Below are 23374 nucleotides of genomic sequence, written 5' to 3' on the forward strand. Positions count from 1 at the left end.
GCTAGATCCGTACAGCGTGTTGCGTATTGCGTATGCTACTGCGTATTCCGATTTGGCCATCTTCATGTACCCCAAAGCACGGCTTTGGAATGTTTCAATGGTTCTGCTCTTTTTATGTAATCCGGCGACTCGTAAAAAAGGGATGGTGTACAATCCACGACGCCCTGGATACAATTTCAACCGCCCAGCTAATGAGACCCCTATACGCAGCGGGGTAGATTCCCCTATAACGCCCGTGGAGGAACCCTGACACGCGGCTGATGCCGCTAACTCGGCAGCCCAAGGCGCCGCTGTGGCGTACGTAGTGGACACCTCAGCCCGATCGTCATGTCACAGCAACATGGACATTGAAACAAACATTAAGCCTTCATCCCCCCCGTGAAGCCAAGTCGCCACTCATTGCCGTGCAACCAGCCTCTCACATAGAGTAAACATTGACGAGGAGCCTCATCTCATACTGCCAGCATCATGAGAGAAAGAATCACCTACTTTCACCCGCCCGGTGCAGCCATCGACCCGAAGCAGCTGGAGATTAGGGACACAATAGTCAAAGGCCCAGCCACAGAGGCGGTACGCGAGCACAAGATCACTCTGACGCTGCCGGAGCTCCCCTCCGAGCTGGCCAGCCTTCTTCGTGATCTTCAAGACCTGCATCTGCGATGGGCGACCTCAGCGAGCTATGAGACTCTGGAGCCGTTTAGCTCCCGCGTCTCTCCTGGTCTCCACGTCTCATATACGCCTCTGAAGAAGGACTACGATCCGTGAGTCTCACCCTATGGAAATGTCAGAATACGAGACTCTTTTGTGACTAACAATAGATGTAGAGAAAAACTGTGCACAGCTTTACAAGCGTTTGGACGTTTGGACTGCTCATCAGAAGAGGTAATATCATCACCGGTCCAGGCATGACCTCTGAAATTATATGCCTAACCATGCTTATAGGTATACATCAGCCTTCCAAACGAGGAGGAAAAGGCACCTTCTACTTCATTTTTCTACAATGAACTCGAAAAATTAGACGGCTTTGCAAAGAGGCTCAGCACGGTAGTCTGCTCAGGGCCAACTGCCGGCGAGTGCAGGAAGCAGCTGCAAGACCTCAAAGACGCCGTCAGCCTAGACATTTCTTACGATTCCACCTCTGATTCCGTCAAGCTCCAAGCCCTATGGCCGCTGCAGCAACGCGAGATATCCGTCCCGGCATCACCCAAGGGCCGGACAGAAGTCGGCATCCTAGGCATAGATGCGCCGCCAAACATGGAAGCTCATCAAATTGGCGCATCGGGCGTTTTGACCGTCATCGGCGAGAACAAGGAGCCATCGCCGGTGATATTCGCCTTTGAAGCCCGCCACAGAGCGGCGCCTGGCTCTTTCACGTCCAAATTCCAGCAACCAACAGGCCTACATCCGACTTTGCAGCTGAGTCTAAGCGGCGCATCTCCCCCGACCGATGGCGAGGCTGAGTGCGCCCCGTACGCGTACTTTACTTTCCCCAAGGTGATCTTTGCAGACAGATACCAGCTAGCAGGCGATCTGTTCCTTGCGTCCAAAAATCTCACAGCCACAAAATACGTCAGCGAGCCGGTGGATCTCGAAGCACCTGCATATACGACCAAGCCCTGGGGGTCGAATGTGCTTCTGGAGCTGGCACCTCCCAAAGATGGCGCTGCAGAAACGGCTTGGACAGTCGAGGTTCCCCTTCACCTACGTTATCTCAAGCCAACCCCGACAGGCAAGGAAGAGGCCGGAATCCCGTATCCCGTGGTGTTTTGGGCGTGTGATAGCGGCGAAGAGGTTCCCTACTCAGTCAGTCCATTTGACCGTGTCAGTCTGGGCTACGACGGCTTATTTAGCCCAAGCACAAAATTCTGGCACGTGAGCCCCGAATCTGAGGCTGGCGGCCGTCTCATCAACAACATCAAGGTCCCTGTGGTGACGGAGGGAGCATCTCAATGGGTGGGAGTTGGAACAGCAGCAGTAGTGGCAGTGGGCTTCCTGTGGGTCTTGTTGAAGCTGGTGGGAGGATATGCCAAATCTGGGCATTCGACAGTAACGGAAAAGGCGGAAGATGACAAAAAGAAGCAATAGATTGGGTAGAACGCGTCAAGAGATGGTACGGTTATGGCGGGATTGGATTAGGTTGGATCTTGGGAGAGGCACGATATGCATGTGCAGGGCAGCAGGTTGTTGCAGGTGTTTACTATAGAGGATCAATTTCATTTTCTCAATTTCAGCGTACCTCTTTGCAATTCGCCAGGCATGCATACAATCATGCTTAATCCCGATCCCGGTATTTGCTTCCTCCATGTCCCTGCTCCGTATTCGTCTCGTGGTGTTCGATATCAGGTCGTGATCCCAATTCCGTTCATGCAACCGCAGCACGTGACCCGGCAATCGGGGTTAACGACTCCGGCCCCCGGTTCTTTCTTGTTTATGGCCAGACCCCCCGATCGGATTCAATGATGCAACGAAGCCACCGACATCTGCCCGGCACAAGGAAGAGGAAAAATTAGAAGAAAGCCGAAAGTGATTTAGCTGACGTATTTTCCAGCTATTGCTACTGTCTAATTCTCCGACGTGGTACTTGGAGCCCCGGCACTCACGCTACGTCAATCGGAGGTACATCCGCTACAGCGAGGCTCCACTCCCGAGTTGGCAAACAGAGAGAGACAGCAAACGACTTCATTTTCTTCGGACTTGGGAGATACTGCCGGGCATTGGAGGGGAATGTCTCAGACGTTCTGTAAAGGGAGGTGAATCAGCAGGAGGAAACGGGACTTGCTCCAATGGCGCCGACGCCCCCGTCAGCAGATTCGCCGAGTCACGATGAGAAGACGAGGCGGAATGTGGCGTGCGTGAACTGCCGGAATTCAAAGGCGAGTAAGAAGGCTTCTTATAGACTGAGAATCATTCTGCTGTAGCTGTTTTGTTGTTTGTACAGGTTTTACTTGTGATTCATTCATCAAAGTCTTGGGCGGAGTTTATAACTAATCATGATATACCCCTAGGTCCGATGCAAGTCGAGTACCATCCCTGGCCAGCCATGCCAGAGGTGTGCCAAGCTGCAAATCTCATGCGTGGTCGACAAGTCTCACAAGAGGGTAACAAAACGAAGGTATATTCAACTCTCTCTTATATCATACACTTGGAGAAAATATTTCCTCTTCTATTAACAAATCTTAATGATCTCTGCCTTCATAATGAGCTTCATCATGCTAACATCCCCCCCCCTCTTAAAGCAAGTTGGAACAGCTCGAACAAGAGCTAAGAAGCATCCAACAAGTCGTCAACAACAAAAAGGCCAATAGTGAATCTACCTGGTCACCACCTAGCCCCTTGGCACCCTTCTCCGCATCTTCAGGCCAGGCACCGCTCTCAGCCATACTGAAACCAGCACGAACTCCCCTCTCCATTCAGCTTGGACCGTCGCCGCGCCCTCCTGATAAGAGACAGAAGAAGACTGGACCTACAGAAGCTCGCGTCCTAAACGCCATAATAATCTCTGGGGAAGACATCGACTACTACTTTAGCAAGTATGTTCAGAACTGTTACACTCACCTCTCATGCTACTCCGTAGTGAAACAGACATCTAACATGATAAACACTAGATATCTTCAGCACTTTCACCCCTTTCTCCCCATCCTACGCAAAAAAGAACCCGATGAATGCTACGACGCACAGCCCGTGCTCTTCTGGGCCGTCCTGTACGTGACATGTCGCCGGTACGCAAAGGACACCCAGCTCTTCTCCGCCCTGGTCGAGCACATGACCAAGAACCTCTGGCCCATGATGTCCAGTGCCGTGCTGGGCGTTGACGAGATCCACGCCATCCTGCTCGTCTGCGCATGGCCCTACCCGACCATTCGCTTCGTCACGGATCCGTCATCCATGCTGGTGAATATCGCCATGAACGCGTGCATGTCGCTTGGTCTTCACACCGGCCGGGGATCGCACCCTCAGTTCTGCGTTGGAAGTCGACACTGCTATACGTCTACCGATGAGGAGGCTTCATCAACATGGATAGCGTGCTGCCTACTGGCGCAAAGGTTCGATCATCTATTTTCCATTTCGCTCCATACTTTTGGTATAGTAAGAGACATGTTCTAACGCTTCTTAAACCCACCAGGATATCAGCAAGCGCAGGCCTTCCTCCCCCTTTCATGCAGCACAGCGATGTGCGTTGCAAAGCCGCCCTCGAATCCAACTACTGGGCCGATCTTCTCGCCACGTACGAGCTCCAGCGCTTCCTCAACCGCTTCCACATGGCCATGCACGCGCAGACCTCCAACGTGGGCAGCGTCCCGGAGAGCGCCATTGCAATATGGGAAAACGAGCTGGAGACGCTCAAACCGCTGCTTGTCCGCTTCGACACGGGTAAAGACTCCTCCCTTTGGTATATCCGGTGTATGAAAAAACTGACATTCGCACCCGATAGAAGTACTCCGCGTCTTCAAACTCGCCGCCCAGCTCGAAATCCAGCTCTTCTACTTCATGTCCCCCTGCACCATCACCGCAAACAACAACAACTTCGCCATCAGCACAAACTACAGCACCTCCCCGCCCCAACCCGCCCCCCTCGCCTCCGTCCCAGCGCCCACCCCATCGTCAAACCCAACTCTCCAGCTCAACGCCCTCAAGACCTTCACCACCGCCCGCTCCCTCATCCACACCGTCCTCGACATCGACTCCCGCTCCAAATTCATCGCCCACTGCCCCGGCGTCCTCTGCCGCGCCCTCACCGACGCCGCAAACACAATCGTCTACCTCCTGCACTCCACCTGGTGTCCTAGCCCGGACTCTCTCTCCGCCGAGGAGGCCGATCTCCTCGCCCAGCAGGCCTACACCTCCATCATGCGCTGCTCCGTCAAGGAACAGGACATTTGGTACCGCGGCAGCGTCATCATGGAAACCTTTTGGTCCTTTAGGAGATACGTGCCCCGGTTCGACACCGTGCCTCCTTCATGGGTCAGCCGCGGCGGGGCGGGCATCACGTTTGCCTGTCTGGAGAAGTTCAAAAACGGCCTGCTCACGGCGCAGAAGAGCACAGATGGCGTGAATAAGTGCCTCGAGATTATTCGTAAGTTCTATTTTGCAGCCTTTTAAACCAGTAATCCTCCTTGTTTTCTAACAATCTCCAGAATTCCGTACAGATCCATCTTCAGGCGCAAACACCGCCGCGCAAGACCAACAAATGACAAATAACGCAGCCGTCACCGATCCATTCCAAGATGTAGACTGGTCCATGTTCATGGATGATTTCGGCTGGACCACGGGAGAAGACGGTGTACTGATTGGGCTCATTTAGAATGGATACAGCTCAAGCATCTTAACCTTTCTTCTTTTTTTCCCTCTTTTTTGCGTTATACCATTAATTATCACAAGTCACAGTCACATTGGATAGATCCACAAACTTTATTAGAATATTTTTCATATATTTCTACCTATGAAGCATTAAAGCAGATAGACAACTTTTTAACAACCAAAACACTGCTTGCCTGTTCCACCATAAACGCCGGATATGTCCTATATGCAAGGAATGATGACTCCCTTTGTCAACCTAATTCAATAAACAATGCGCTTAATCATAAATGTCCTCGTCCATGTCTTCTCCAACAACGTCCTCAACATCATCCGAATCAAACATGTCATCGTCATCATCATCTGTTCCGCTGTCAGGGTGGTTCGACAGCACAACAATCTTGTTGTCATCGAGCTCCACCCGAGCAGTCTCGCCATCGCGGATACTGTTTCGTAGGATAAGAATAGCTAGTCTGTTCAGCACCTCTTTTTCAATCAGACGAGCCAGTGGTCGAGCACCGTAAGCAGGTGAGTATCCTGCATTGCCTAGATAATCTTTGGCTTCTTCCGAGACTGATATAAAGACCTTGCGGCCATTGTCTTCCAAACGCTTCTGGATCTCGGAAATGCGCAAATCGACAATCTTGCGAATTTCCTTGCGTGTAAGCCTGTTGAAGATGACAACAGAGTTGATACGGTTCAAGAACTCGGGCAGGAAGTAGTTGCGAAGAGCGCCCATGACCAGTTCTCGAGTATTGTGGTCAACCCTGCCCTCTTTCACGCCCGGGCGGACGAGATACTCAGCTCCAAGGTTGGATGTCATGACGACAATACAGTTCTTGGCGTCAATAATTCTGCCTTGGCCATCAGTGATGCGGCCGTCATCCATAAGCTGGAGAAGCACCGTCAAGACTTCCTTGGCCGCCTTCTCGACTTCGTCGAATAGCAGGATTGAGAAGGGCTTGCGCCGAAGTGCTTCAGTCAACTGGCCGCCAGCATCGTGTCCAACGTATCCTGGGGGAGCACCAATCATACGACTCAGTGCATGTCGTTCTTGGTATTCTGACATGTCGAAACGGATCATGGACTTTGGATCGTCGAACAGGAACTCAGCCAGGGCCTTGGTGAGAAGCGTCTTACCGGTACCGGATGGACCGCAGAACAAGAAGCTAGGTGGCTGGTTGGGGTTGGCAAGGCCTGAGCGCTGAAGCCGGATGGCATTGGCGACTGATGTGACAGCTTCCTTTTGTCCAACCACGACTTTGCTCAAGACCTTTTCCATCTGGATGAGCTTCTCCTTCTCTGACGTCCTCAACCGGGTAACTGGGATGCCAGTCCATCGAGCCACAATCTCATTGATGTTGTCTGCAGTCACAATGTCGGTGACCATGACACTGGTATCGCCACCGCTAGCAGCGTTGAGGGCCACATCTGCAGCATTCTTCTTATCCTCAAGCTTCGCGATCAAAGCCTCTTGTTCCAGAATGGCGCCGTATTTGAGATCGGCGGCTCGCTGATGGTTTCCTGCGTTGATGGCATCCTCGAGACGCTTCTTCAAGTCTTCAAGCTTGTCTTTGGCCTGGTGGATTTCATCATTTCGTTTGATGTCGTTTTGGTACTTTTCACGGAGGGGCTGAAGCTCCTCCTCCACATTCTGGGCATCTTTCTTGGCCTGCTGCAAGCGGATCTTTGATGCCTCGTCGTGCTCTTTTTCCAAGGCCGCAATTTCAATCTTCAACTGCCTCAGTTTGCGCTCTAGAGAGTCAATGATTTCGGGCTGAGACTCTCGAGCAACTCGAACCGCTGCTGCGGCTTCGTCGATAAGGTCGATTGCAGAGTCGGGCATGCGCCGAGAGGTAAGGTAGCGAGCGGCAAGGTTGGCAGCAGCCACCAAAGCGCTGTCAAGGATGCTAACCTTGTGGTGGCTGTCATATTTGCTCTTCAAGCCACGCAAGATGGAGATGGTTTCACCGATGGAAGGCTCCTTGACAAGAACTTGCTGGAAACGACGCTCAAAGGCGGCGTCCTTTTCCACATACTTGCGGTACTCTGCCAATGTCGTGGCACCAATACAGTGAAGTTGACCACGAGCCAACATCGGTTTCAGCAAGTTGGCGGCGTCCATACCGCCCTCACCAGACGAGCCGGCTCCCATGAGAAGGTGGATTTCGTCAACAAAGAGAACAATCATATCCTTTGACTCGGTAATCTCCTTCAAGACACCCTTCATTCGCTCTTCGAATTCACCTCGGAATTTGCTGCCGGCAACAAGTGCACCGACGTCGAGTGAAAGCAGCTTGCATGCCTTTAGGTTGTCAGGAACATCTCGGTTGACGATTCGCTGTGCCAGGCCTTCGGCGACGGTGGTCTTTCCAACACCGGGCTCACCAATAAGAACCGGGTTGTTCTTTGTTCTGCGAGACAGAATTCGCACGACTCGTCGGATTTCTTCTTCTCTGCCAATGACGGGATCGATCTTCTTGTCTCTGGCCAGGGCAGTCATGTCGATGGTGAATTTGGCCAAGTTCTCGTTCTCCTGCTCGGTATCTGCGTTTTTGCTGTCGACCCGGCGGGTTCCTCGAATACCCTGGACAGCCTCTTGAACGAGCTTGGGCTTGGGAATGTTGCCCTCTTTCAATGCAGCCTGGATGCTGGCATCTTCCGTCAGGGCCGTAATCAAGTGATCGACAGCGATGTAGGTATCTTTTTGGACCTTTTGCAGTTCTTGGGCCTTTCGCAGAACAGCATGGAACGAAGGTGACAGGGAGACTTGGTCTGGAGGAGGGTCTTGGCTTGGTAGCCGTACCAGACTCTTCTTCAGGGCTCGGTCGAGCAGCTGAGGGTCTCCGTGAGCTCGTTCGATGGCTTGTCGGAAGAGGGTGATTGTGTTCTGCGGAGGTCCATTCTGCTGGTCCTTGGACTGGTCGATGGAGGGCTCGAGTAGGGAGACAGCCAGATGCACTGGCAGAAGCTGTGAGTGGCCGTACTGCTCGGCCATGGACATGGCGTCCTCGATGGCCTTTTGAGCACGGTCTGTGAATTCCATTCGTGAAGTCATGGTGAAGTCGTGTGGAAATCAGTTGAAACGTGTATGAATGGTATGATTTGATGTACTGAACTCTGTAAGAGTAGCAGTTGTAGCGTAAATGAAGTGGTCAAGTGGCAGTAAAAGTCGTGAATGGAATGCAAAAGCGGGATATTAGTGTGTGTAGGTGAGAAGGAACAAACGGTGTATGCGTTGTAGTTTGTTCAGTTTGTTTGTTTGTGTTCGTCGTTTTGCACAGCAAAGCGGATTAGCAATCAAGCGAGCAAACAGCGTTGCAAGTCTTGGGCTTGAGCCTCTGCGAGTTGTAGAGAGTAAAGGATGGGGATTCAAAAAAGAGCGTTCAAGAAACGAGGACCGGCGTCAGCAATTTATCTAGCGTTGGGTGGAGTTTCAGCCCGACAAGTGGGCAGACAGCTGGCACCTCCATGAAGCTGCGCGCGAGCCCGAGGAGCTGCTTGAGCTGCCCAGAAGTCACTGGAACCCGGAAGATTCATCCTGATGTCACTAGAAGCCTCCAAGCCTGGGCACGCCGCGCGAAGTGGGGAGCGCGCAGTCTGATTGGTGGATGCAAAGCCAATCTAATCGAAAAACTCAATGTCACATGATTCCCATGCAGTCTTTCATTGTTTGGATGCGATTCTCTGCGAGCAGAAACTTTGAGCGGCTAAATCGATGACGGCAGCCATGAACCACTCGAGACTTGGGCAAGGCCAATTGCTGGGCCTCCTGAGAGCCGGAGTGCGGTACGCGCACTCGGGTCGGCCGCGAGGAGCTGCAACGGGGTCACAGAGCGCGGAGAGCCATGGCGAGGACATTTGGGTTTTCGCCCATAGGAGGTCGGACCAGGTGATTTACAGCTTCAGCAAGGTCTTGGATGTCAGTAGTTCTCTTTCCGGGTGCGCCTCTGTCAAACTGCAATGCTTACTTACCGGGTTTCATAGGGATTCCAAGGCCTGAAGCAGCTGCCGTTCAATGGCAAAAAGACCAAGCCAGCAAAGCTTCGCAAGGATTACTGGTCACCCCTCGCTCACATCCGATTCCAGCCCGGCCAGGGCTCCGTTGGCCGCTCAGTACTCCAGAAACTGCGAGAGTTGAAGCACCTCCACGAGGTTGCGTGGACAGACGAATTGCGACACAAGCGGCCGGAAGAGTTTAGTAGCCAAGACAAGAAGAAGATTGCCGCCGAGAAGGACAAGGGAATCGACTACCAGCCCATCCGAAGCAAGCAGGAGCGTGGCATCGCCCTCAATGCGCAGAAGAAAAATGCAATTGCCGACATTGCGGCTGTTCTAGCAGGCCAGGGCCGCGGCAACAAGATCGTGGCTGCAGAGACCGAGGGAGGAGACAAGGAGCTGGTGGATGTCACAGTCAGCTGGGCCAACGACCAAGATAAGAAATTTGCCGAGTCGTGGTCAAAAAATGTCACACACACTGTTTTCGAGGTGCCGACATATATCGGAGGAGAGGCCGAAAAGCAGGTTGCGAAGCCAGCAACCGCATAAGGGAAGCAATTGGAAAAATTTCAAATTAAACCGGGGAATGTGAAATGACATGGCGACTACTGGAGGGGGGAAAGCTCGCGACAGGTGTTAGCTGTAAAAGGATATTTTTGGATGGATGTACATTAACGGCAAGGTGGTTGTTTACGTTACACAAAGTCTTGTTACTAAAGGCGATGTTGATTATGGATATATAAAAAGAAAGATATTCGGTGGGCCCTTGGAGCCAGACCGATATACTGTATCATAGACCAATAACACAAAAAGAAGAGTTCTCTAAAAGAAAAGATTTCACCTTCTCCCATACATGTACCGTGTACCCAAATGTCATTATTCGTTAAACAGAAATGCAAAATTGTTTCAAATATTCGTAGTGGGGGATATTCTCATCAACGGTCTGGCGAATCAGCTTTTGCGCCTCAGGACCATACTTGTCCAACCATTCCTTGTCCTCAGATTCAACAGTTGAGGTTTTCTGTGTAAAAATTCACGTATCAGTGACATGTCGAAAAAGAAGAGAATGCTACTGTGCCTCGAGTTTGTCAACATACCTGAGCATGAGATCGTGCCTGGAAACAATTCGTCTTGAGCACATCATCATGGAAGCCATTCCACTTGGCAAACATGTCCGCCGCATGCTCCTTATCCTCCTCGGTCCAATTCAACATCTGCGGCTTGTAATCGACGCCGATCCTCGCGCAGTACTCCCGGATAACCTGCTCCGGCTTGTCAAGCAAATCATCCGCGTCAATGGCCGTGATGTGGTCCTTGTCGACGATTCCACGCTCAATCAAGAAGTCTAGCAGTCGAACAAGCTCCACGTAGCCCGCCTCGTTGGGCATGAGGTAGTCGAATCCGGTGATTTCGCTCAGCGGAGGGATGGTGCAGCGGTAGTAGGAAGGGATTGAGCGCTTGGGGTGGCGGATGAGAAAGGTAAAGTGGAAGCGCTTCAGGATGCTGACGGGCAGAACTGTTGGGTTTCCGGCTTCTTCGCCGCCTCCGAGAGACGGTGCGATTTGTGATGGCTTGTCATCGGGTTGCATCAGGTAGTATGCCATGTCCTTGATGAAGAGACGTTTGCCCTAGTAAGTGTAAGCATCGTTCCAATTCAGCGTTGACATCCAATCCCGTGTTGCTAGTGCAATTGAAACGGAGATTCAATGTGCAGATTTACGCGGGAGAAAAAAAAAAGACTGGAAGCCAAATTGATAGTGAGGCGGCTTGCATATAAGCCTCCTCGTGACGTCTCTCCCACTTGGGATTCACACCACATAATTCCTCTTTTTTTTCTTCAACACTGGGAGAAGTTCTAACCTCTTTTTCCGCATCCTCAAGTCTCTCCAAGACACTCTTGTAAGTAGTATCACGATACTCTGAGCTCTGGCGAGTGGCAGCATCATGCCTGAACCGGTCGCTCATAAACTCTGGGCCAAAGTAAAAGGCATCGCCAAACGGCTCGTGAGCACACTCTAGAATATCACGGCGGGCCATGAACACCTGATTCCGCATGTCAGTAAGAAGATGAAAAAAAGAAAAAAAAAAGAAAAGAGAAGTGTGTTCATTCCGAAGCTTTTCACGTACCCTTTCAAAAGCTGTAGAGCAAGCTCTGGGATGAGTGGCAGCAAAAATAGGTCGAGGAGCCATGGTGAATTCTAGCAAAATTGGAAAATCTCAAGTTTTACTGTTTCGAGTGACGATAGATAGAGGAGAGGAGAAATAAAAAGAAAATAAATACAAAGGAGATCAGCGGGACTTAAGAATCTCACAGGGGGGGCACGGGACGGGAGAGAGCACGTTAAATAGAAACTAGATTTCGGGCCATCGCGCGAGGACAGACAGATGGGAGCCCTCCAGGTACCTGAACCTTGCCATCGGCTCTACCTCTTGTTACAAGTAAAACCAAGATGATACAGACCACCTGTCAGGTACCCTCCCACCGCCGAGGGACCGAAGCCATGTCGCTTCTTTTTCTGGATCGATTCCCCAGGCGGCGTTGCCAAGCGGCCCTCAGATCACCACTCACATGTCTCAGAAGGGCTGCCAACCCAGACCCAGCCCAGCTCCGGAACGTCGCCCATGGGACGCCTCGCTCGCAGCCGCTGCCTCTAGTTCCTCGCCCTGGAGCGACTTCTATGGACCCGTCTCCACATGTACCTTGCCGACCAAGCCCTACAAGGCCTGTTGCCATTCACCCCTTGGGCTTCCCGCTGAGCCAGCCTTGCTTTTCTCGACGTCATGCTGTCTTCATCAGTTGGTCGTTTGTCAAGGGCCAAAGGGGGGGGGATCGAATCGAGCAAAGCCCATAGGACAGATAAGACGGCGCTATCTTTTGCTGCTGCATGTCATTCTAGGCGAATCTCAATGAGGGTTAGCAGAGTTGGAGAAAAAGACTCAAAAGACTGATTATAACAATTCCTGGTGATGGCTGGGACGGGATGGACTGGACTGCAGAGCTTGGACGGACGTGGCCGAGCTGACGGATGTGATAGGTGGTGTCTGAGAAGAGGAGAGCCGAGATAGCATGCCGTCCAGACCGGAGCAGAGTATCCAGCTCCAATGTTTGTAAAAAAAAAAAAATAGCCGGATTTCTCCCAACGGAATGCCCGTCCCTCTCCGCAAAAGCGGGCAGCGTTTTTTATCCCCAAAAGAAATAACATTTCGCTGGACAGAAACGGCCATGTTTTCGTGGATCCCAGGCTTCATTATCGCAACGGCGACCCCACCCCGACAGCCCGGCGAGAAGCTGGTCGCCACCGAAGCCTCTTATTGGCCGTGTTGGTACCAGAGACGTAAAAGACTAGGACCCAAGAACGCCGAGAAGCCGTGGGATTTCGAGGACATGCTACACGTCACCGTTTTGAGCGGCTGAAAGCGGCTTGTAGACTAACCTGTCAGTTGATCTGGGCGGTGCTGCTACGTACCTATTGCAATGTAACGTGAGTGTTGCAATCAACGGTTCGCATAGATGTGCATGTGCATTGTAGATCGTGTCTTTTTGGTGTAAATACAATGCATTTCTCTCGTTTTCATGCGCCGTGGTCAAATCATACATGCGCTTTACACATCCCAACACAAACAAAGAAAACAGCCAAGACAGACGCATTTGCTACAGATGCCAAGATTCGGGTGAGGCGGTCAAGCAGCCGTCAGCTGAATCCTGGCAAAGGAGACTCACCAAAGAGGCGGGACAGGGCCTCGCAGAGAGCAGATGCAGCAGTCGCCTCGCAATGTCTCAATTGGGAAAGTAAGGTATCTTGCTTGTAGGTACCTACTTGGTGAAATTCGCTTTCCGCACGTATACAAAATTCTTTTTATTTTTTCTTTCTCTCCTCTTTTTCCCTTTTCATTTCCTTCAAGTTGATGCAGCATTTACCTGTATCGTTCCCAGCTCCCCAACAGCCTCCAGTTCTCTGCAACCCGTTCAATGGTATTCAGCGCGCCGTTTACTCTCCCGTCGGGGTCATCGTATTTATTGCCCTCGAACTCGATGAAGAAGATGTACTGGAAGGGAGCCAGTAGGCTCGGTCTGCTGTTTATGCTTGTCAGGTTCAGGTCGTACGCCTTGAAGCCGCCCAAAACTTCTGCGAGAGCACCCGGGGATGTGTGCGGCACGGTAAACGATATCAAAGTCCTGGTGCTGGCCTTTCCCACCGACTGGTTCACCAGACCCCAGTCTTTGGGGACTGGAGTGTTCTTTCCGATGATGAGGAAGCGCGTGGTGTTGTCGTCACGATCCTCAATGGATTTGGCCAGCATATCCAAGCCCTCCATGAGGTTGGCGGCGAGCTCGCTGGAGATGGCGGCCCATGTACCGGTTGTGTCTTGGCTCACAATCTCAGCGGCTTTACTGGTCGAGCTGACATCGAATATCTCGACGCCCTTGAGATATGTCGAGATGAAGGCGTTGCACTGGCCGAAAGCCTGGGGGTGAGAATAGAGCCTCTTGATGTGCCTCAGGTTTGTAAAGGGCTTCGACTTGGGCTTTGATGGGCGAGGATCTGAAAGAGTGGGCGTGCACGTTCCCGATCCGTCGCCGTGGTCGTCAATGTCCAGCAACGGCGACAGATTCTTGTGTCCGACCAAGCAGTGATGAACGTCGACAAAGATTTCTCCATCCACGGTGATGTCTTTGTACCGGCCATTGCGGTCGGCTAGATTATCCAGCGTGAAGACGACAGAGCCATTCGTGGAATTCTCAATGGGGACCACGCCGGCCTTGACCTCTCCGAATTGGACCTGGTCGAAGACGTCTAACACGCAACGTTATTAGCTGATCGACAGGATGCACTTTTGCGGATTGACGTGCCATCTATCGTAGCTGCAGGTCTTAGCTCCCAAGAGGATTCTGGGAAGACCTGTCGAACTGCCTGCGGAGTTGCATTAGCCCTCCTCTCTGTTTCTTCATGGTGACCAGGACAGACAAGCATTACCTGATGCGAATATGAGGCGATGGGGCCCAGAAAGCTAACCACTGGCTTCCCAGATGAAGCCATGCCGAATATACAGAGCTAGCTGATTACGTAGGAGCAAACTGAAAAGCCAATTGAAGCCCTGCTGTGGGTATTGGCGTTGATATATAGACAAGGCACGGTTTTGTAACCTGCGAGCTCCAAGCTCCAAGCTCCAAGCAAGCTCCTAGCTCGTCCCTCCGTCGACGTTAGCCGAAGATCGGATACTGCTCCTAGGAAAGTGGAGAGAAAGAATTTGACAGTATCTGCTGAATCGCAGAAGAATCTTGTCACTGTATCTCGTATTGGCTACTGCCGCTTTCCAGAATTCTACAAGAACGTGGAAAAAAAGAAGAGACGATAAAAACGTGACAGCTCAAGAGCCATCTCAAGCTTCTTTAGTGGTGCCTGACATAAGGATGACTGTGACGTCCGAAAACAGGGCGCCTTGGAAAAGAAAGTATCGTCTTAACGGGAATAGCATGATGTGGTCGGCAGTTACTGCTAGTGCGCGACTAAGGGCCATCGCGGGGTCTAGAAAAGGGCGCCATCTACGAACGCTGGAGCAGGCCATCATTCAGCTGGCTGCGATATCGCGGAAAGCTTGGAGACGTCTGGATAAAAATCGACAATTGCGGAGCCTGAGCAAATCTCGGTTCTCGCGGAACTAGTCACGGGATCTCAGAGAAGACTGGATGCTGCTATTTTTACATGCTGCCGAATTCAACGAATCTTGTCGTGCAAGGCAAGGCCGCCATTTCTTTCGTGCGCACAGCAGATCTGTGTCCCACTTCCATTAATAGGTGCAGCAGCGCCTACTTAATCTTGTCGCGTATCGTCCCTGCTGCTGTGCAATGTAATGTAATGTAATGTGGAATTAATCAATAAGTGAACCGGGCACAGTAGTCCGTAATCACAGGTGATTGTTCCGCTGTGATGTGATTAAAGGATGTGATGAACAAAGACACGGGCGATACGAGACACGCAGCCATGGCGGCGCAAAATGAGGGCGTCGGCCGTTTGGGGTTGATTGCAGTGAAATGAAGGTCGGCGGGAGCTGCTGCTGCTGCATGCAAATAGATTGATTTCATCTTGTTGAATGGATGCTACGCAAACCCGCCTCGCCGTGCTTGCGGAGCATATTCCGAATCTCGTCTCTGCCTTACCGGAGTAGGCAGTCTGGGCCTTTGGTGCATCGCATCGCATCACGCATCTGGGCAGGGGCCTGCCGTGATTCGCATCGCCCCAGCCGTCTGCCACTGCATGATTGGTGAGCCGTTTCAAGCGCCAGAGCCTGTCACCACGACGTGAAACGCGTGCAGCGCTATTTGGCACTCGTACACTTGTGCTGATCTGACTGGACGGCCGCTCTCTCGGGTGGAAACACGCTGGGAGTGGCTGCCGTAATTTTTTTTTTTTTTAATAAAATAAAGAAGCATTTCTGCATTTCTATAATTCCAGCAGCTTTGGTGTGTTGCCTAGCAGCTGGCTGATTCTATTTTTGATTGATTGCGTGGGCCAGAAAAAAAAAAGAACCTTGACGAGTTCTAGAAGCCTAGCAAAGCTTGGGTATCCCTTGCTTGTAGTACGCTTGTACGCCAACAGCCGATCAACAGGCCCGCATAAGATGATCTTGAAAAAGAAAGAAAAAGTAAAAACGTAAAAATAAAATACAAATGCTTGTCATGGCTAGAAGCGCTGGAGTACTCATACTAGCATCCGCAGTGGAAGAATACCTTGGAGATGAGATCGGGAAATCAAGCGGGTCGCTAGCAAAGTTCGTCATCGACGTCCAAGCTCCCGCTAGGGTCTTTGTCTAGGTACATTTTGCTTGTCAGTAATGTTTCTTCTTACATGTGCTTGCTGCTTACAAGTTCCCACTGCCAGCATCTTCCTTGCATCAAAACTAGCATACCGCCTCCATCCGCCAATCTGACGCTTCCTGTACTCCGATTTGTTTCGCTGCGTATACGGCACGAATGCTTTGGGCGCAAACACAATCAGCTTCCCGTATTACTGCGCAGCTGTGGCGGCCACACTACGAGGGAACGGGCCATCAAAATGCGGTGGGTGCGATGAGACTTCGAAACGCCGCTGGTTTCACGTTTTGCAGGTGACGGGCCTATCACCGGCGCCAATCTCCACAGGGGTCGTGGGGCTACCGCCGCGAAAAGGGCCCCGTATTGGGCGAACCCTGAAAATGGCTCGCGGAACGCGGAAGAGCGTACAGCTTGATGCTGGCGATGGTGATGATGATGCTGATGCCAGCAAGGATGGATGTTTGTTGCGGCGCGATGGGATTCAATTCCATAATTAGGTCCTTGTGCGAGTTGTAGTGGTACTGCTGTCGTCCATATCTGGATGCATCGCACGGCTTCTGTAGATGTGATGTGATGGATGGAGATGGGATTCAAGGATCTCTCACAGAGCATGGACGCCGATCCATCGACTCAAAAGAGCCGGCTGTAAGCTGCTGCCAAATCAAAGCGGATGCGCTCGTTGTAGCTGTCACTCCATCTCTACATCTGTTCCGGTGCATTGTAAGCTGGCCAGATAAGGAAAGACGGCATCATTGTAATCCTACTCTCTAAATTCCCATGTCGCCCTTACTCGTAGTATACTGACTCGGTGTGGTCACCTCGGCACAATTCGATACCCTGTCCATCAGCGGAAGCGGCTTGCTGTTAATATCACAACGCAACCCTGATGCATATGCTCGCTCTGCCGTGCAAACATCGACTTTTCCACCAGCTCTGTGTCAGGCCCGGCCGTGCGGTGGCTGCTCTCCACGACAAACGCGCTGTCACTGACTTGTTGTACCTGAAAACCACTAATTCTGTACTCGTACCTGAGCCACCTGCTCTTAGCGCCAGGGCCCCAGAAACATCGACCGCACGCTGAGATACCGCCAGCCGGCACTTGGTGGCCGCTCCTTTCATTAACAAGCCGCCAACCAGCGCATTGGAAACGCGCAGCTCCAGCCCGACGCTCGTCGCACTCTGTCGCAGGTTTCACGTCAAACTCTGCCGGGCCCGGGCGACTCTTCGTGCACTGCCCGCAGCTCCCAAGACCCGCGCTTCTTCAGCGCACCTTTTTAGCGCATCGCTGCTGATTTCCACGAGGTTACAGGGGGGAGGCCCGCCCGTAGCGTAGCGGCCAATCGCCACCAATCGCCCATCTGCCTACCGTACGAGGAGAAGCGCCCCCGCCTCGCCTCCCTGCGCCGCTATTTTTCTCCTACACTTCGTGCCGGTCATCGTGGCTTGCTTTAAACTGCTCCAGCTGGCTCCCCTTTCCCGCTCTTTGTTTTTTTTCTTCTCTCTTCTCCGTATCGTCGAGCGAAACTTCAGCAGCCGGGAGCCTCTGTCGTGACGAACCGCCGCAGCACCCCGCGCACGAGGTGGCTTGCAGTTCTGGGCGTTGATTCGAAGGCGGACGAGAAATACACGAAGACGGGCGGCGACGAAGACGAAGTTGAAAGAAGCTGGCGGCGAACAAGAGACACCACAACACTGGACCTACAATCACCCAAGGGTCCCATTTACATTAACGACATCTGTAGACGCAGCAGGCCGCGTTTGCAACCAACAAAACAGCATAATTCACCTCCCGTTCGCACCAGGATTCCGACGAGCCCTTCAGTATTAATAATTACAAACGCAAATTTTTATATAAGACAGACACACACATAAAAAGACACAGACAAAATGGCAATGCTCGCGAAAACCACGTTTCCCATGGGCGGCGCTCCCACCATGGTCACCACCGACTATTCGTCTGGCCTCCCGACTTCGAGAAGAGTTCCCGCCGTGACTGGCAGCTCGCACGGCGGCGGCTATACGAGCCCGACGGAATCAGACTACTCCGACTCTGAGGGCCCGGACTCGGTCAAGAACTGGGACGAAGACAGAGTCTGCGACTATCTCGCCAGCGTCAAGTGTGGGGAATACGAGAAGCTGTTTCGCAAAAATCACATCAACGGCGAGAACTTGCTGGAGATGGACAAGGAGGTCCTCAAGGAGATGGGAATCGACAAGGTTGGCGACCGCGTGCGCCTCTTCCTCAGCATCAAGAAGCTGCGAACAAAGGCGTATGCCAATCAGAAGAAGCGACATAGGGTGAGGTTTCTTTTCTTTTCTTTTCTTCTTCTATCCTCCTCTCATCGAATATGCCTTTGGGTTAAAAGCAGCGAGAGAACAATAGCTAACGTTGGCTGTCTCAGGATTCCTTTGCTGCCCTAGATGTTCTCCCCGTGCAGGCCTATGGTAGCTCTCCCAAGGTTTCAAACGCACGATCCGCGCCCGGGAACAAGCGCTACTCGAGACAGGTCGACATGTCTGGCGCCGGCGCCTCCGACCACGGGAGACCTACATCTCGGCCCGGCTCTCCTCAAGTACCGGATGTACGAACGAGACAGCAGCCTCAACAACCTCAGCAATATCTCCCCGGGAGAGGATATGTGGCCCACGGGAATCCGAGCAACCCGTCCCCTAGTTCTTCCAGTGGCCGATTGGTCACCGCTCACACGAGGAACCAGTCCAGCGTGGATGGTTCGCTCATGGCTACTTTGCCTCAGGGACAGCATATCATTCGTGTCATTTCCACTGGTGGCGTCACAAAGGTCGTCAAGATTGCCGAGTGCAACACGTGTGAAGATGTCATGCGTGTCACTCTGCGCAAGTTTGGCCTCCGCGAAGACCATGAGCGAAACTACTGTTTCTGGGTTTTGGCCGGTATAGATGCCGACCCCAAGCAGTGTCGCCGCCTGGGCGACACAGAGCTATGGCGCATCATCCAGAACCAACGGAGGCCGGAGCGTAACCGCTTGATTCTCAGAAGGGTGCCGGCTGGAGAACCGGGTGAGCAAGAGCTGCAACGCGCCGCCCAGATTGCCATGGAGGAAGAGCAGCAGAAGCACGCGCGGGCGCTGGAAGCCGTAGACAAGAGGAGTCAGCTAAAAGTACAAAAGGTGCTGGGCGAGAGCTGGAATGAGAAGCTTCAGAATCCCCTGTCACCTATTTCTTTTGCTGCCCGAGAGCGAAACACGGCCAACGCATACAGAGAGCTCGACCGGCCTTTGTCGCCCGATCGCAACCCGCTGAGAAAGGTGGGACTCCGTCAATTCGGCGGCCTCCGTCCACCGAGCGAACTCATTGCTTCGGATCTTACCTCTTATTTCCCTGATCATGCCCGCGAGGACATTGATCGAACCGCCAGGCTATCCATGAGGAGATCGACCCGCTTGAGCAAGATCAATAGCCGGCTCAGCGTGGCGAGCAACTTGAGTTTTGCCTCGAGCATCCAGGATGCTCCTCCCATTCCTACCATTGCCGACTCCTGGCTGGGCGGAAACGCCCATGTGGCCAAGCTTCGCTCTCAAGGGCGAGCTCCCACCATCTATAGCAGGGATTCGATTGCCTCATCGATGCTCGGACCTCTGCAAGAGGAGCCGTCATCACCTACGGAGCCGAACCGCAAGTCCTATGTGTCGTTTTCGGACGCAAGCGATACTACTGGCCTCAGCGTTACGGACCCTGAAGGCAACACGACGAGTACGAGCTATTACGACGCAGATGGGTCCACAGGCTCTGGCTCTTTCCAGGAGCTGCAGCAAGCGCTCAACGACGACGGCGACGAAGCTGATGAAGAACTAGAGAGCTTTTTGGCTGGAGACTCGTGGGACGACAACAAGTGGATGAAGGGAGCACTTATCGGCCAGGGATCATTTGGTAGTGTCTTCCTGGCGCTACATGCCGTGACGGGTGAACTCTTGGCCGTCAAGCAAGTTGATATGCCTGCTCCTGGCGAGAATGGCCCAGCCGATAGCCGGAAGAAGAGCATGATTGATGCTTTGAAGCGCGAAATCAGCCTTTTGCGAGAACTACGCCACCCCAACATTGTGCAGTATCTGGGTTGCAGCTCTTCTACCGATAACCTCAACATTTTCCTCGAGTACGTCCCTGGTGGCTCGGTGCAGACCATGCTCAACTCGTATGGCGCCCTGCCAGAGCCCCTGGTTCGCAGTTTTGTGAGGCAGATTTTGACGGGCCTGTCCTACCTGCACAACATGGACATTATTCACCGCGACATCAAGGGCGCCAACATCCTGGTCGACAACAAGGGCACAATCAAGATTTCCGACTTTGGCATCTCCAAGAAACTGGAGGCATCCAACATTCTCAACGGCGCTGCTAACAACAAGCACCGGCCATCCCTGCAGGGATCAGTGTTTTGGATGGCGCCCGAGGTCGTCAAGCAGACCTCGTACACGCGCAAGGCTGACATTTGGTCTCTTGGATGCCTCGTCGTCGAGATGATGACAGGGTCACATCCATTCCCGGACTGCAGCCAGCTCCAAGCCATTTTCAGGATCGGTGGCGGGAAAGCAACTCCTACCATTCCAGAGCATGCTAGTGACGATGCGAAGACGTTCCTGAATCAGACCTTTGAGCTGGATCACAACCTGCGCCCCAGTGCTGACGACTTGATGCTGAGTCCTTTCCTCGCTCAGATTACTTGAAAGGAAAGACAGCTTTTCTACTTTGATATCTATTCTTTTTTGATTTTGTCTCTTGAATTTTTGAGTTTTAATTTTGCGTCGCATTTTCTGTGGACCCAGCAAGGCAGGCACCCATTCCAGATGAACAAGTTACCAATAGACGCAATTGCGGTGGTTATTTTTTTTTTTTTTGTCCTTCGTTCTTTTTGCTTTTCTTTGGAGGGTGGGATTTTTTTCAATACATCATTTGCAGAGACAGGATATTTGGATTCGCTTTGAACAGCCATGGTAAAAAAGAAAATGTGTTACGGACACCTTTTACAACGCTGCTTGTAAGAGGGAATATTGTGCAGGGATCTCTTTTGCAGAGTACCTAGTAAGCCTCACGAGAGTCGGAGGCAGCCTGTGGGGGCAAGGACTGCGGTGGTAATGGCGAAGGATGGGATATGAGATGGAGGGGAAGCATTTGAAGAGTGTATTATATGAGACTTGGCATGAATGAATTATGATCATTTGATACCTGAAGAGACTATTTTGCCATTGTGCTGCGTGTTGGCAGTAACTTGTGTGAGTCTATAAGATGATGAGTGAATAGGTCCCTAATGTATTCCATGTCCCTGTACCTTGGTAGTCAGATACGGACCACCCAAACACAAGTCCAACAGTTTAATAGAGCCGCAACCCCGCAGAGAAGAAGAGAGAATTCCCAAGAAATCGCTGGGCTGTGGGTTGTCATTCCACGACTGGCGGCCTAACTGTCAATTGTCCATGGAGGTATCCGGCCACGGTGACATTCTGCTTTGCTGCCTGGAGACCAAAGTCGGCTGACCAATGTACCCAATACCAAGGCCTTGTGTGTCATAGTTCCCCCTCCCTCGGTTAATACAAAGTGTAAAAATAGGAAGTATAGCTGTGATGTAGAGAAAGAAAAGACTCTTGTTTTTTTCCTGATGCTCTCATTGATTCTCACGATTTATTTTTACACTCGTGGGTTTGCCTTGCTCGGAGTGGCCGTGTGCGCGCTCAGCCTTGCATAATTCTACGCGACCCCGATCCCGAATTGCTTCTTTGGGAAACAGGACTAACGGCCTCCCGTGGGCGCAATCGCGTGGTGGTGGTGGCAGGGTCTTGATTGACTTTAATTGATCACCAAATCTTTATTGGCAAAAAAAAAAAGGTACAGGGCAGATTTGGGTGGCGCTAGGCAGTTGACAATCACACCATCTCTTTTCCGATCAATCGGGCGTTTTTTGCTTTTCTGTTTACTACGGGTATTTATTTATTTATTTACTTGAGTCAGCGCTGCGGATGTGCATTACTCTGCATTATCCTGCATTCTAAGGGATCGACTTACACTAAGAGGTTCCACCAACATCAAAACTCATCACTACTTGTACAACAAACACACATACAAACACAGAAAGAGGGGAAAATAATCGCGATGGAGTCTCAGAGCAGCAATAGCAGCCAGGACTCGCAGGACAGCACCCTTACTATTACGGACGAGAACAGAAGAGAGATTCTGTATTTTGCGTATGGAAGCAACTTGTCGACGGATCAGATGCGGGAGAGATGCCCTTTCTCAACGGCAGTTGGGTTGGGGAAGATGACGGGATGGAAGTGGATCATCAACAGGAGGGGATATGCAAACATTGTGGAACTGGGGAAAGAAGACGAAGACGCTGAAATGAGGGAAGAATATGGAGACAGTGAAGAGGAAGAGGGAGAAGCAATCAAAGAACAAAAGGGCAAAGGTGTATTGGAAGACGACGGCGAAGAAACAAGCACAGTATACGGCATGCTCTACCTCCTACCGACAGAAGACGAAGAGCGCCTCGACCGCTACGAGGGCGTGCCCTGGGCCTACGAAAAGGCCTACCTCGAGGCGGACTGGGTGAGCCACACAGAGGCCGTCAGCACAAGCGGCGGGACGTATGTCAGGGAGGAATTGACGCCGGTCAAGGTGTTGGTTTATGTTGACCGGAAGCGCGTCAGGGATGGGAGGCCGAAAGAGGAGTACGTGGGGAGGATGGAGAGGGGGGATTCGGGATGCGGTGGAGAATTGGGGGATGAGTGAGGAGTATGCGGAGAGGGTGATGAGGAGGTTTTGGGTGGATGGGGGATGATGAGGTTGGTGATGTTGCTGTTGTATTTTTTGGGTCGTTATCATTGGGGAATATTAGTGATGGTTGTGATGGTTGAGATGGGTCGTGATCAATGAAGAGGAGATGGTAATTGCTTTTCACACATGGAGTTAGATTAGATATGGAGTCATGATTTCTATCACGTTGAGATGCAGACGCCGCGTATAACTGTATATAAGCTGTAAAGTAACGAGATGTTGGCTTAAAATATCGTCTTGGCTCCATAACAGTACGTAACTGGATCTTGTAAAGTTATATTTGAAGTCTCCTTCGCATTCAAGTGTTTCATAATGTTATATTATCACAATGTAGCATAGATCGGAAGACTATCGCTTGTACTGACAATATACAGTAGCTCACATATCTTAATTCTGCGGAGAATATTAAACTACTTTTATCCCTCAGGGGATCTCCTCGTGCTCGCACGAAGAACGCCGGCCTGT

General features: G+C 51.8%; 9 protein-coding genes across 10 annotated transcripts; 6 read left to right on the forward strand and 3 right to left on the reverse strand.

The window, feature by feature from the left end:
* The first annotated feature begins 342 nt into the window (after window positions 1-342).
* Window positions 343-2356, forward strand: TrAtP1_012377 (uncharacterized protein). Its single transcript, XM_014090235.2, has 3 exons — window positions 343-761; window positions 825-882; window positions 943-2356. The coding sequence occupies exons 1-3, from the start codon at window positions 469-471 to the stop codon at window positions 2083-2085; spliced, it is 1494 nt and encodes a 497-aa protein (XP_013945710.1). The 5' UTR covers window positions 343-468; the 3' UTR covers window positions 2086-2356.
* On the forward strand, window positions 2357-5406 carry TrAtP1_012378 (uncharacterized protein). Of its 2 annotated transcripts, XM_066115506.1 has the most exons (7): window positions 2357-2873; window positions 3006-3112; window positions 3237-3530; window positions 3606-4043; window positions 4124-4371; window positions 4433-5074; window positions 5136-5406. In XM_066115506.1, exons 1-7 carry the CDS (start codon window positions 2784-2786, stop codon window positions 5300-5302), a joined length of 1986 nt encoding a protein of 661 aa, XP_065971605.1. In that variant the 5' UTR covers window positions 2357-2783; the 3' UTR covers window positions 5303-5406. The 2 variants fall into 2 exon arrangements, with proteins under 2 accessions (XP_065971605.1, XP_065971606.1); XM_066115507.1 differs by having other exon boundaries at window positions 4124-5074.
* Window positions 5407-5575: 169 nt separating this feature from the next.
* Window positions 5576-8353, reverse strand: TrAtP1_012379 (uncharacterized protein; the record flags this gene model as incomplete). Its single annotated transcript, XM_014090233.2, has 1 exon — window positions 5576-8353. The coding sequence occupies one exon, from the start codon at window positions 8351-8353 to the stop codon at window positions 5576-5578; it is 2778 nt and encodes a 925-aa protein (XP_013945708.1).
* A 672-nt stretch (window positions 8354-9025) lies between these two features.
* TrAtP1_012380 (mitochondrial 54S ribosomal protein mL67) lies at window positions 9026-9843 on the forward strand (the record flags this gene model as incomplete). The annotated part of the gene is made up of 2 exons (XM_014090232.3): window positions 9026-9217; window positions 9283-9843. The coding sequence occupies 2 exons, from the start codon at window positions 9026-9028 to the stop codon at window positions 9841-9843; spliced, it is 753 nt and encodes a 250-aa protein (XP_013945707.2).
* A 334-nt stretch (window positions 9844-10177) lies between these two features.
* Window positions 10178-11484, reverse strand: TrAtP1_012381 (uncharacterized protein; the record flags this gene model as incomplete). Its single annotated transcript, XM_014090231.2, has 4 exons — window positions 10178-10315; window positions 10392-10922; window positions 11155-11337; window positions 11422-11484. The coding sequence occupies 4 exons, from the start codon at window positions 11482-11484 to the stop codon at window positions 10178-10180; spliced, it is 915 nt and encodes a 304-aa protein (XP_013945706.1).
* Window positions 11485-12517: 1033 nt separating this feature from the next.
* Window positions 12518-12709, forward strand: TrAtP1_012382 (uncharacterized protein; the record flags this gene model as incomplete). Its single annotated transcript, XM_066115508.1, has 1 exon — window positions 12518-12709. One exon carries the CDS (start codon window positions 12518-12520, stop codon window positions 12707-12709), a length of 192 nt encoding a protein of 63 aa, XP_065971607.1.
* On the reverse strand, window positions 12558-14809 carry TrAtP1_012383 (uncharacterized protein). The gene is made up of 3 exons (XM_066115509.1): window positions 14271-14809; window positions 14147-14207; window positions 12558-14090 (listed from the first exon to the last, which is right to left on the reverse strand). The coding sequence occupies exons 1-3, from the start codon at window positions 14331-14333 to the stop codon at window positions 13210-13212; spliced, it is 1005 nt and encodes a 334-aa protein (XP_065971608.1). The 5' UTR covers window positions 14334-14809; the 3' UTR covers window positions 12558-13209.
* A 2728-nt stretch (window positions 14810-17537) lies between these two features.
* TrAtP1_012384 (uncharacterized protein) lies at window positions 17538-22115 on the forward strand. Its single transcript, XM_014090229.2, has 2 exons — window positions 17538-18406; window positions 18511-22115. The coding sequence occupies exons 1-2, from the start codon at window positions 17996-17998 to the stop codon at window positions 20806-20808; spliced, it is 2709 nt and encodes a 902-aa protein (XP_013945704.2). The 5' UTR covers window positions 17538-17995; the 3' UTR covers window positions 20809-22115.
* Window positions 22116-23193, forward strand: TrAtP1_012385 (uncharacterized protein). Its single transcript, XM_014090228.2, has one exon. The coding sequence runs from the start codon at window positions 22229-22231 to the stop codon at window positions 22862-22864; it is 636 nt and encodes a 211-aa protein (XP_013945703.2). The 5' UTR covers window positions 22116-22228; the 3' UTR covers window positions 22865-23193.
* The last annotated feature ends 181 nt before the right edge of the window (window positions 23194-23374 follow it).

This window comes from Trichoderma atroviride, chromosome 7, assembly GCF_020647795.1.
Source record: "Trichoderma atroviride chromosome 7, complete sequence".
NCBI lineage: Eukaryota > Fungi > Ascomycota > Sordariomycetes > Hypocreales > Hypocreaceae > Trichoderma > Trichoderma atroviride.